The 13807-nt window shown below is 33.7% G+C and overlaps 1 protein-coding gene across 3 annotated transcripts in view; it reads right to left on the bottom strand.

The window, feature by feature from the left end:
• Window positions 1–343: 343 nt before the first annotated feature.
• LOC7461566 (receptor-like protein kinase 5) overlaps window positions 344–13807 on the bottom strand; it is a 97366-nt gene continuing 83902 nt past the window's right edge. For 2 of the 3 annotated variants that reach the window (XM_052448801.1, XM_052448800.1), the window contains exons 2-3: window positions 1120–2641; window positions 344–1016 (exon numbers count right to left, since the gene is read on the bottom strand). In XM_052448801.1, coding sequence (XP_052304761.1) covers window positions 592–1016; window positions 1120–2641 — 1947 coding nt within the window. In that variant the 3' untranslated portion in view covers window positions 344–591. Of the gene's footprint in view, window positions 1017–1119; window positions 4422–13807 lie in introns of those variants that run through there. The other variant, XM_002324420.4, reaches the window with a different exon arrangement.

Raw genomic sequence — 13807 nt, 5'->3', positions numbered from 1 at the left:
TTACTGGATCAACACGTGGTAGGCTAGAAGCTATCTCATTGCCAGATATGTTTTGTTCGTTAGACGAACTCTTTTTTGACCTGCATGCATGACTGTTCTTTGTTGATCTTTTGTTGCTGGTGGAAGCCAGGCGGCGAGTTTTTTGGGTTTCGCCTTTATATGCGTGCGATTTTAAATGGTGGCCTGTGGCTGTGGGAGAAATTCACAGGTGAAATTATTGTGAAGGTGGCGCGCGCACCTAAATCCTATGTCTCTCATTATCAGAGCCCTGAACGACTGTTGGGCCGTGCTTGGCATTAGAGATTTAGAGGAATGGTGCTTGTTTGCTTTAGTACACTGTATATATTAACGGATATCATGCATCCCAGCTTGGACAATGGTTTTGAAAAGATCGTACAAGCTACAGCATTGCAACCTTGTAGCTGCCGATTTTATTCTCTGAAGATTTAGATGGTATCTACTATCTTAGACTTATACTAGCTCATTATGTGCCTAACTATGCAAATTTTACAATTTGAACTCAAAAATAACACTCCTTATTCTCAAGGTAAGCAGGGAGTAGTGGTGATTTCTGTGCATAAAGCAGAGTGATCAATTATCGGATGCCAAAGTGCTGTCACTTTCTGATTGCCCCTCGCGTTTTGAGTTCTTAAGCAAAGGAGTGGAATCATACTCACTTCCAATGTTCTTCACTCCGTAGACCAATGGATGGTTCCTTCCGAGTAAGATTTGCAAAACCTCCTTCATGTGAGGCCTAGCAGAAGGCACTTCGCTGGTACAGAAAACCCCCAATAGGAAAACATTGCTCATTTCATCCACGTAACAAGGTTCCTTTATCTCGTCATCTAAGGCATCGACTATAGTTTTTCCTTCTTGCATGTGACGCAATGCCCATTTGGCGAGGCCTGTATGCTCATCACCATAATTTGCTGCTTTTCCCGTTGTTAGTTCTAGAAGGACAACCCCAAAGCTATAAACATCGGTCTTCTCATTTACTCTAACTGTTTGAGCATACTCTGCGATTCAAGTTGTAAAATAAGAAACTTCAATATTAGGTACTGGAAAAGAAGGGCAAGGAAGCAAATACACAAGGATAAGACCTGAAGAGTGATCTTTTACCTGGAGCTATGTAACCAAAAGAACCGGCAACAGCTGACACGGTGGCAAGTTCTTCCTGCTTAATCAGCATCTTTGCTAAACCAAAATCAGCAATTTTTGCATTAAACTCAGAATCCAACAAGATATTGCTTGACTTGACATCTCGGTGAACTATTGGGGGAGAGCAGTCGTGATGCAGGTAGCACAGACCCTGAGCAGCTCCCACTGCTATCTGCAGTCTCTTCGGCCAGTCCAGAACAACATGATTTACTGAAGTTGATGCACTGTTTGATCGCCTTGCTGTATGCAGCCATTGATCGAGACTATGATTCACCAGATACTCGTAGACAAGAAGTTTCGAATTGTCATTGACAATACAACAGAGCAACTTCACTATGTTCAAATGCCTTATTGTACTCAGTATCTCAACTTCTGCAAGGAACTCCTTTTCAAGTTTCTTCTCCAACGGTCTGTTATTCCAGATTCTTTTCACAGCAACAACACTCGAGCCATTTGCAGCAACACGATATACTTTTCCTGATCCACCGCTTCCTATCAGGTTGCTTTCTGTCAATCCTGACAGTATGTTTGATTCAGTAAAATTCAACCTATGGAAGTTAATGAACTTCCATTCTGAATCCGATCTATGGTTTCTCTTCCAGTGAACTCTGATAATGATGAATGCAAATAACAATGCTAACAGAAAAGCTGTAATCAAAACACTTAATATCAAGGCTAGGAGTTGGGTTGAAGTTTTGCTTGATTTTTGGGGTCTGGAAATGCAAACCTTAAGGTATAGCGATGGCCTACTTGCACAAATACCAGGATTGTTCAAGAAGCTACTGGAATATGCTGCATTTTCATACTCAGCTGGGATTTTTCCCACGAGATGATTTGAAGAGAGATTGAGATACGTAAGTCTCAGCAAACCGAGTTGAGGTGGAATTTGGCCAGAAAATTGATTATCTGACAAGTCCAGTTCGAGCAGGTGAGGTAGGATAGCAATCTCCTCTGGAATCTGTCCAGAGAGCTGATTTTGACTGAGGTTTAGAGTAGTTAAAGATTTCCATGAGATGATGTCAGATGGAAGTGCTCCGGTAAGCTGGTTCTTATCAAGTAAAAGAACCGTCAGATTAGGAAGAGCGGTTAATTCAAGAGGGATAGTGCCAGTAAATTGGTTATTGCTCGCATTGAAGACTACCAGATTCCTCCAAGAATTCCCTTCAATGGAAATACTACCAGAGAACTTGTTGTTACTTATCTCGAGCCGTGAAAGACTAGTTGACACTTCATTAGGAAGCTCTCCAGTGAACAAATTATCATTTATCATCAGTTGTTGCAAATTTAAAGCTGTCCATAAACCAACAGGAATATTACCAAAAAATGCGTTGTTTGAGATTCTTACTGTTAGCAAACTACTGCAATTCTCAAGTGATTTTGGCAACTCTCCACCGAGCTTATTATCAAAAGCTACCACTCCTGTTAAGCTACCTCCATGGCATAAATATTCAGGCAGGTTCCCTGTAAGCCTATTGGAAGCAACCTGGAAGCCGTCAAGGGCTGAGTATCGCCCAAGATCTGGCGGGATTGGCCCTGATAAATTGTTGCTAAACAACGCAAAATCTTTCAACGCGGGAAGACGACCAATGCTTTCTGGGATTTCACCAGATAACTGATTGAAGGACAAACTCAAACCTGATAATTTGTCAAGCTTCCCAAAATCAACAGGTATTGTCCCATTCAAATTGTTCCATGAAAGATCGATGACAATCGAGTTCAAAGCTTCAACAACCTGAGGGATCTCCCCAGATAGCAAGTTCTTGTAAAGAAACAGAAACTTCAAATTCTTCAACATGAACAAGCCGTTTGGGATACTCCCAGTCAATTCATTCTTTGATAAATCCAAGTGCTCCAGTGCCACCATTTCCCCAATCATTTGTGGGATCTCGCCAATCAAATTCGCTTCAAAAATCCACAATTCCCTCAGTTTCTTCAGCTGGGTGAAACTGGAAGGCAACTTTGATGGAAGAAACCCATTGTGAGACATATATAACTCTTCAAGTTTGGACAAGTTTCCGATTTCTGCAGGGAAAGTACCATTAAACAGATTATCATGAAGATAAAGAGTTCTTAGCTCTGGTATCCGCCCAATGGCAGCTGGAATGTTGCCAGTGAAGTTATTAGCACAGAGGTTGAGGTACGAGAGCCGAGACAAACTGTCAATATCATCAGGAATGGTGCCAACAAAGTAGTTTTGAGAGAGGTCTAAGATCTCTAACTTGGAAAAGTTGTAGACAGCTACAGGGAACTTTCCAATAATGCTGTTATTGGAAAAATTAAGAACTTTGAGGTTCTTAAGGTCAGAAATAAAGGGTGGGATTGTTCCAGTGATGTCCTTGTTATCAAGAAGGAGCTGAGTGATGGAGTTATTGGCGCAGGCCACTCCTGGCCAAGTGCAATGAGAGGAGCTTGATGGGGTCCAACGGTCGAGAGAAGATGGATTTTGCCAGTATTGCTTCAGTCTTAGTAGAATGGCTTGTTCTTGATCATGGAGCTGTGGGTTTGCATGGTCGAGAAAAAAAAGGAAGAGGGCAAGGAAGTGAAGTGAGAACATAATGGGGTTTATTTTCAACATTTTTGGGAGGTTTGGAGTCTGTTGTTCTTGCTGAACTCTGTTATTCAAGATGAGCTGCCGAGAAAGACTTGGCTCCTGTTTTATCGAGCAGCCTTTGATTTGACACCAGAACCTGAAGGCGAATGACAATAACTCTGAAACTTCAAGCGTGGAATTAATTTCATGCCTGAAATGGCTTTCGCTATCCACTGTCTACTAGAAGCTTTTTTCAGTCTTTGTACAGCACACAATAAGGGAGCAGCTGTCTGTATGAACAAGAGAAGTTAGAACCTCTGATCAAGTACTTTTGAGGGTCTCGTGGTCCAAGTTTAACTAGCAACTCTCTACCAAACTACAACGAAAATTACAGTCAAGCTCCCACAGAAGCACCAACCAATTGTTTTTTGGTTAACAGTCTATAAAAAATAGGCGACTTTAAAACCGAAAAGTCCTTCCTCACACCTTGTGGAAAACGACAGTCAACTTTCAAGATAAAGATGAAGAAAAAAAAAAAATCTCAAATCAAAGCCAGCCAGCCTCTTTTGAACAATTTGCATGGTCAGTACGCCAAATATATAGAAGACTTTGACTTGGACGCATTTTTGCAACAGTAACTAGAGGATTTAAGCATTTTGACATAGATTGGAGAAAAAAAAGAGAGAAATGGAGTGTTCATGCCACGCTAATCTCATTTTGCACCATTATTGATTTGCCAGAAACAGCAATGCTAGTCGAAAGAAAAGAGAAAAACCTCCAAGGGAAGAGCATCCTTCCCGCATCAATAGATGATCAATATTTGATTCCACTTATTATTTCTTTTAATAAATTAAATATTTAATTGTACGAGAAATAGAGTAACAAATTGAAAATCTTCGTCTTGAATAGTTAGTTGTAGGCGATTGTTTTGCATTCACTTTTAATTTCTTCTACAATTATTTAGTTTCTCAACGTCAACATTTTAGTGCTTTCTTATTCTCTTACTATGAAAAATTGAATATCCTCTTAAGCAAGTCCATGCATGTTAATACGCACCCTTCTATATCTTGAATATTCGTGTGTTGATTATTGACTTTCTTAACCAACCAAAAATCAACACACGTACGAATCAAGATGGAAGAGCGCATAAACTTCATTAGCCTAAATAAACATTGACTAGGGTTTTTCTTTTTACAAAATAACTAAAATTATTTATATATATATATATATATATATATTAGGAGTGATTATTTTCGGTTTGGTTCGGTTTTTATAAAAAAAAGTAATTAAACTAATTTTTTTTTTAAAAAACCAAAACCGGTTCAAACCGACCGGTTTTGGTTCGGTTCAGTTCGGTTTTTTAGGAAAAAAACCGGTTCAAACCAGTTTAGCTCGGTTTTGGCTTGGTTTTTTTCGGTTTGGGTTCGGTTTTTTCGATTTCAGGCTTATAAAACCGAAACCGAACCGAACCGGCCGGTTTTTTCAAAATTTTAATCGGTTTAATCGGTTTTTTTCACTGTTCGGTTTTTTCGGTTTTTTCGGTTTAATCGGTTTTTCGGTTTTTTTACTTACCCCTAATATATATATGTATATATTTCTCTCACCCTTAACCACAAATCATTAATAAATATAAAATAAAAATAACTAAAACATTGCAGCATTGCATATCCTATACTTGGTCCTAGATAACATCGTCACTTTATTTTACAAGATTGCTATCTGTCTCCTCCTGAATTAAGTTTTTATTGTGTAATTTCTTCTCCTTGAAAGATATAAATGATTAGCTGATAATATAATTGATGAGAAGATTATCTAATAGATTAACTCATGATATAGGAAGATTAAGTTTTGTAAGGATGTTTAATGTTTAATAAACATATATATATATATATATATATATATATATATATATATATATATATATAGGTTATTGGCGTTACTAAGAAGGCTATCTTTTAAGAAGAATAACATCTTTTTTTCTAGAGTTTTTATTACGAGAAAATTAAATAACAAGAAAAAAAAAAGCAAATAAAACAACCAAAACCCTCCTTGTTCCAAAGCTTAACAGCTAAAACAAAATCATCTATAGCACTTAAAAAGCCATCTTCCAAGCCTCCTTCATGTTCATCACTAAACCTCAGATTAGATAATGAATGTAGATCCCGTTTATTAACTGGAAAATAGTTTTTTTTTGGAAAGTGAATTCCAGAAAAGTGAATTATTTTCTGATGTTTGGTAATGTAATGGAAAATAAGTTGGAAAACACTTTTCATTGTTTGGTTATGTCATGGAAAATAAGCTGAAAAATAACTTATTGATGTTTTATTTTTCTCAAGTTTATTAAAATAATGAGGAACAAATCTTACAAATTAAAAAGTTGAATGAGAATGAAATTGAAAAAAAATATAATTTCATAAATTATCTCAAATAAAATAAATAATAATCAAAATAATAGAGATCAAATCTAAAAAAATAAAAAAAATAAAAGATGAAGAAATTAAAATAATAATAATTAACATTTCATAAATTATTTCAAATAAAATAAGTAACAATCAAAAGAACGAGGATCAAATTTGATAGATAAAAAGTTTTAATAAAAAAATGATAAGGAAAAAGCAAATAACAATTATAAAAATAAGGATCAAAGTTAATATAAAAATTAAAATTTAAGAGATGAAATTGAAAAATAAATATTAAAAACAAAATATATATAGCAATCAAAAGTTTGAGGATTAAATTTGATATAATCAGCAAATAATGACATTTCTAAATTTTTCACAACTTCCGGAAAGTGTTTTCCGTCCAAATTTTTCAGGAAAACACTTTCCTGGAAACCAAGCCAAATTTTCCTTTGACTAGAAAGTGTTTTCCGTTGACCAACTTTTCTAATGACAAACAATCATAGAAAAGTTTGGCAAGTGGTTTCCCGGAAATCACTTTCCGGAAAACAAACACAGCTAAAAGGAAAAATACTTTCCTGGAAATCAAGCTAAATTTTCCTTTGACTGGAAAGTGTTTTCCGTTGACCGGAAAATATTTTCCGTTGATCAATTTTTCTAATGACAGACAAACACAGGAAAGTTTGGAAAATAATTTCCTGAAAACTATCCAGGAAACAAACATGGCCGTATATTGAGCTGCCAATATATGGGCATGTGGTCCAATTTTATACTGTACTCCATATATTAATTGAAATCAGACCTACCAACTTTCTTATTAGAGCAGAGAATAACACTAAAATTCACACCAATGGCCCTGATGATCAGAGACTGACTGTGAGAGCCTAATTGACTCCTTCCATAGAAAATTATGAATATGAATTTGGGAATTCATATGAATATCAGTAAAGAGAAAGGTAATGCCATCTAGAGTGATGCTTAGATGCATATATTGCTTATAGTTTTTTTTTTTTTTTTAAAAAAAAACTCGTAACATTCCCATCCCATAAAAACCAAATATACCATAGAAAAACGATAAGCCTAAATCTGATGAGAGTTAACCCGAGAAGCTTGAATACCATTAATACGACGTTCCTCCAGGATCAAAGATGTAGGCTTATATGCTAAGATTAGAAACTGACACGCATGCATAAACAATTTATGACCATCTCCCTGGCAATTCCGAGTTAAGAAACTCATAATTATAAGTTCAAGATAGGAGTAAGATAATTGTACTATAGAAGATAAGAAAAAGAAAGAAAGAAGGGACTTTCCAATAACCCCTCCCACATCAATAATGTCAAAATCATTAAAAAAAACATGTTTACCAATATCAGACATAACAAACTTGTGTAACACCTATCTTGAGAGCTAATAAAGACACAACGAGATTCTTAATTGTATGAAATAAGACAGAAAATTTTGACGGTGGATTGCCAAGCAATGTCGTGCTACATAGGCATGTTCTCAGTGGATAACAGCGTGGATTTGAAGTGGGAAATTTCTCAGCAGTGGAAATTAGTTTTCCCTGCCACTGCCACTGCCGCCGCCACACCATCTGAAAGGAACACTTGAGCTTTGAAGTTTGGCGCAGCAAGGTGGCTTCTGCAATATTTCCTGTAAAAGTCTCCGTTATAACATTCAGCCCATTCATAATTCCGGCAAGAATTGAGGGGGTAACTTCGAGACTGGGCCCTTTGCAAACATATAGCAATTGAAATCCTGAATTGCAATGAAACTGTTGGAGAAACGCCTTGCAGCATATGGGGGCCAGGATCACAGAGCATGACATTTTTTCACATTTCAACTTCCATTTTTCAACTTTCCAAGCCGCCCAACAATGATGATATCGTGCCCTGGAAATAGCAGCAAGCGATGCACTTCTAGACTTTCCAGCTTTGTACTAATAATATCTTACCCTGCCATGCATGCTCACTTGGGACAATATATACCGTTGATCCAAATCTTCTTGGCAGGAAATTGGACAAGCAATATAACTCCAGCTCCTTGAATCATAACAGCAAGAAAAATTCCTAACAGTCTACAATGGGCACTGGATAATTAAATGGGCCGATCCCAGACTCTATTCTAAGGTGACAATTTGTGATTCATAAGCAGCCCCATCATCCTTATTAGTTTTAGTTTCTACTAATTACATGACCCGCGCGATGCTGCGGGTCAATTTTTTTTGCATAAAAAATATAAAAAAAAACTAAGATCTAAAAGTGTTAGGTTTTTATATAAAACTATACCCAAGAGTTTTGGGTATGGCTGCAACGCTGACCCAATAGTAATATTTATAATATTAATAATAACATTAAACTTGCATGACCCAAGTTTAAGTGGGTCCGATTGCAATACCACACCCAATAGTCTTGGATGTGGGTCTGGCTACAAGGTCGTATCATAAATGATAATTAAAAAGAAAAAAACAAAGAAAAAAACCAAAAGGAAGAAAAAAAACTAATGAAGAAAAACAAAAAAATCTGAATTAACTCGGTTAACCCTTTAAACCAGGTTACCTTTCAAACCTTGGATTCGTGTCATGAAAGTTTGATAACTAAATAGAAAAAAACAATTTGTCGGGTTAACACATAATTAACTGAGCTAACCCGTCAAACCAGGTCAACCCGTCAAGCCCGGGATCCGTGTCATGAAAGTTTGATAACTAAATAGAAAAAAATTTGAACATTAACAAACTAAATTAAACAAAAAAAATTAATTAAAAAATAAAAAAAACAAATAAAAAGGCATCAGCCTTTTCACTATGAACTGCACTGTACAGTCCATAGTCAAAAGCATAAAAATATATATATATAAAAAAAGAAAACAAAAGAAAAAATAAAGGCATTAGTCGATAACTAAATAGAAAAACATTTAATATTGATGAACTAAATTAAATAAAAAATATTAAATAAAAAGAAAAAATAAAAGAAAAAAAATTTATAAGAAGAAAAAAACTAATGAAGAAAAAGAAAAAAAATCTGAATCAACTGGATTAACCTGCCAAATCAGGTTAACCTGTCAAACCTGGGATTCATGTCATGAAAGTGTGATAACTAAATAGAAAAAAAGATTTAATTTTAATGAAATAAATTAAAAAAAAATTAATTAAAAAGGAAAAAGCAAATAGAAAAAAAACCTACAGGAAGAAAAAAACTAATGAAGAAAAAAAAAAATCTGAATCAACTGGGTTAACCTGTCAAACCTGGGATCCGTGTCATGAAAGTCTGATAATTAAACAGAAAAAATTTAATATTAAGAAACTAAATTAAAAAAAATAATTAAAAAACAAAAAAAAAAGAAAAAAGACAAAAAAAGAAACAAAAGGCATCAGCTTTTTCACTGTGGACTACACTGTGCAGTCCACAATAAAAAGCTTAAAAAGGAAAAGAGAAAAAAAGCAAAGGCACACGCCACAGGTTAATTTTTTTTTCTTACATAAAAAATATTAAAAAAGGCTAAGATCTAAGAGTGTTAGGTTTTTCTGTAAAGATATGCCTAAGAGCCTTTGGTCTAGTTGCAACGCTTGATCCAAGAGTAATATTTATAATATTAATAATAATATTAAACTTACATGACTCAAGTTTAAGTGAGTCTGACTGTAACACCGGACCCAAGAGCCTTGGATGTGGGTCTGGCTGTAAGGTCGTGTTATAAAAGTGTGATAATTAAATAGATTAATTAAAAAGAAAAAAATAAAGAAAAAAAATCAACAGGAAGAAAAAAACTAATGAAGAAAAAGAAAGAAAAATCTAAATTAACTGGGTTAATCCTTCATACCAGGTTAACTCGTCAAACCTGAAATTCGCGTCATGAAAGTTTGATAACTAAATAGAAAAAGAAAAATTGACGGGTTAACCCTGAATTAACTGAGTTAACCTGTCAAGCCCGTGATACGTGTTATAAAAGTTTGATAATTAAATAGAAAGAAATTTAACATTAACAAACTAAACTAAACAGAAAAAATTAATTAAAAAGAAAAAAAAGAAAAAAAATATTCCGGGTTAACTTGTCAAACCAGGTTAACCCGTCAAACCCGGGATCCGTGTCATGAAAGTCTGATAATTAAATAAAAAAATTAACGTTAACAAACTAAATTAAACAAAAAAAATTCATTAAAAGAAAAAAACACAAAAAAAAAAGCAAAAAAAAATAAAATTCCCATCAAGACATAAAAAACAAAAAAAATAATTAAAAAAAATAAAATAGCTAAGCGTTTCACTTATAAACTGTATAATGAAACACTTTGCACTTTTAGCTTATTAGATAATTGATAAAGCTTGCAAAGCTTTAGAATTCCTAATTTTTCCCGGGTCCAAATACCTTGCAAGCTTTTTTTTAAACCAGAAATAAAGTTTTAGGTAAACTCTTTCAATCTTTAAAAACAACATAAGAAGAGATTGGAAAATCCTGTTCAAGGAATTTGAAACAATCCTAGTGCAGGTTCAAAATCAAGAACTCATAGAAACATTCTTAGTTTTTATACTATTTATTGTCATAATTTAATTTTTAGATTTCCCCCAAAATTATTTTTAAAATTCAAAAGAAAAAATATATTGGCAAAAGTGGATTAAGAAGGTTTTCAAATGCATGGAGTAACTAAATTGAACTTTTGAATAAAAATCGAGAACCTAATTATACCCAAGTTTGAAAAACAATACAGATGCAAGATTAAATTAAATGATTATTGAATAAATTTGTATAAAAATTTGAACTTTTAAATAAAAATCGAGAACCTAATTATACCCAAGTTTGAAAAACAATGCAGATGCAAGATTAAATTAAATGATTATTGAATAAATTTGTATAAAAATTAAGTTTAAAAACTTAATTAGACTTTTAATAGGTAAATTTGATTTAATCATGGGCCTGATTAAAAGTTTAATTAAATTTAATAATCAATTTGGATCAAATTAAAGGATTTAGTTAAGTGCAAGGATTTAATTAGATTTTTTATGGGCCAAATTAATTTTATTAGAAACTTAATAGGTGAAGAATTAAGTTTGGAAGCTTAATTTAGATGAATAGATTTAATTTCTCCGAACTCATTTGGATGAAATTAGAGATAAAATTGCAAGAAAATCAAAGTTTTGAGATCAATTAAGAGCCAAATTGAAGAAATTCAGAATCAAGGACTTTTTCATAAAAGGCATGTGAATTCGAGGACCAAATACAACTAAAAATAAAGGTAAATTGAAGAAATTATAAGTTTGAAAGTCAATTAAGGATAAAATTAAAAATATCCAAGACCGAGAAGCAAAATGAAAAGGATGCTAAATTCAGGGAATCATTTTGAAACATGATAGTGGTGAAATTAAATTGATTCTTAGAATTAAAATTTAATTGAGAACTTAATTAACTAAATTAAAAGATTAAAGAATGAAATTAATAACCTAGGTCAAAAGCTCAAAAACAGTACTAACTATTTTATTTAAATAAAACAACATGTTTTAATATTGTTGTGACCAAAATTTTGTCGTTTGGTCCCAAAAAAAAAAAAAAAAAAAAAAGAAATTTTCATCTATAGCACTCAGAAAGCCATTATCCTCCAAGCCTCCTTCATGAAATCACTTAAACCTCGGATTAGATAACGAATGTATATTGAGCTGCAAATATATGGGCCTGGGGTCCAATTTTATAAGAATGTTCAACAATAAAATCTGCACTCCATATTAAATAAGCCTCTATCTTGGAACTCTTGAACCCCACCACAGATCAAGTAATTCGCGGACCAACATAATCAAGATCCAAAAGATTGCAGCGATTACAATCAGTTTTTGCAATTACAGTTATATTGGTTTTTATCTTGGTGCATATCTGTTATGAGACTAAAAAACTTAGAAGAAATTGTTTTACCATCTAAAAATGTCAATGTTTTTCCCTTTACCTCCTCCACTTCTTTGCGTTACATATATTCCTTTTCATCAGTGAACAGTGACAAAATTATTAAAGCATTCCCTGAGGGGTACAGGCATATGCACTGTCAAAAATTGCATCAACAATATTTTGGAGCCATAATTCTATGTAACAATGCATATAATAGTTAGTCTTTTTATTGTGAGACACACATGCAGCTGGCAGTTGAACACAGACATACTGGTAGTACTTGATTTCTGATGGTTTTGATCACTTAAATAGAGAAACCGATCGTAAGCATCTGAAATTTACTAATTTTGGTAGAGCTTGTTTTCTGATGTTCTGGATATCACTCTGAATTTATTATTAGTTTCCATTGATCTGTGAAATCTTAGCAGTTAGGTATGTTCCTGCTTAAACTCTGTGGGAACACATGCCAACCATGTCAACCAAGCTTCAGGAGCGAAGGAATTTTCTATCAAAGCGTTCATTTTCTTTCAAGTTCTTATTGCTCACGTGTAGTCTTCATAATTTAGTTTGTGAGCATATATCTCTACAGTGTGGAAAGCTCAAATTAATCACTATCTCTACAGTGTGGAAAGCTAAAGTTAATCACTTGTATAAGCTCAAATTATTCACTATCTCTACAGTGTGGAAAGCTAAAATTAATCACTTGTATCTTACTTACTCTGAGTTATTAATTCTGTTTGGAGGTGGTTGAAGCGTTGTATGGTTTGGAATCTGTTTTAAGGTGTTTTGGTTGGAGTTTTCATGGCTGTTTGGAGGTGGTTTTGTGGCCTATTTTTAGGCTGATTTCAGGGTTGTTTCAGGTATGTTGCGGGGTTATTTTGTGGAGGTTTGAGGGCTGTCATATGATGGTTGTCATGGGTGGAAGGGGTTGTTGTTGGTTTGAGGGATGTTTTTGGGTTTGTTCCAGGCTGGAAAGATTAAGGAAAGGGTTGTTGTAGCCATGGTTAGGAGGTCTATTCATGACATTGTTTTTATAGCAATATTAATCTTTGTCCATACTGCTTAGTAGGGGTTTTGTGGAGTTTTTATAGTATAAATGGGTGCATCTGGGTTTATGGATTAATGGGATCTTGACCTTTAATGTTAGATAATAGATCTCATTTGTTCATTGTAGCTAAGGAAAAAAGCTTGTCTTGCTCTTTGGTTTCATTTGGAAACGCGGGTCAATCTGTGTTTTCAAAAAAATTATTATTTTTTGCTCTTCTTTAATTGGACCCTCAAATTTCTGCGCTTTTTACAGAGTTGTCATTGATTTTGAAATTCTTTAATTTGACCCTTAATTGATCTTTAAACTTCTAATTTCTTGCAATTTTATCCTTGATCTAATCCATCCAATTGAGCTTGAAAAAATTAAATTTAGTTCTCTAAAATTCAAAATTTCTCAATTAAGCCCAAACTAGATCTCCAAACTTAATTTTTCACCAATTAAGTCCCTAATAAAATTAATTTGACCTACTAAAAGTCAAATTAAGTCATTGCACTTAGTTAATTCTTTTAATCTGACCCTAGTTAACTCTTTAACTTAATAAAACCTTTAATTAGGCTCATGATTAAATCAAATTTGCTTATTAAAAGTCTAAACTTAATTTTTATTAAATTCATCCGATAATCATTTAATTTCACATTGAATTTGCATTGTCTTTCAACCTTGGATATAATGGGGTACAATTACGTTTTTAATTTTGTCCTAAATTTCATCTTGGTTTCTCTATGCATTTGAAACCCTTCTTAGTCTGCTTTTGTCAAGCTGCCAGTTTTTTTTATTTTTTTTTGTTGCTTTTTTTTCTTTTTA

Source organism: Populus trichocarpa, chromosome 18 (genome assembly GCF_000002775.5).
Source record: "Populus trichocarpa isolate Nisqually-1 chromosome 18, P.trichocarpa_v4.1, whole genome shotgun sequence".
Lineage (NCBI taxonomy): Eukaryota > Viridiplantae > Streptophyta > Magnoliopsida > Malpighiales > Salicaceae > Populus > Populus trichocarpa.
This window is presented reverse-complemented; position numbering and strand designations above follow the sequence as displayed.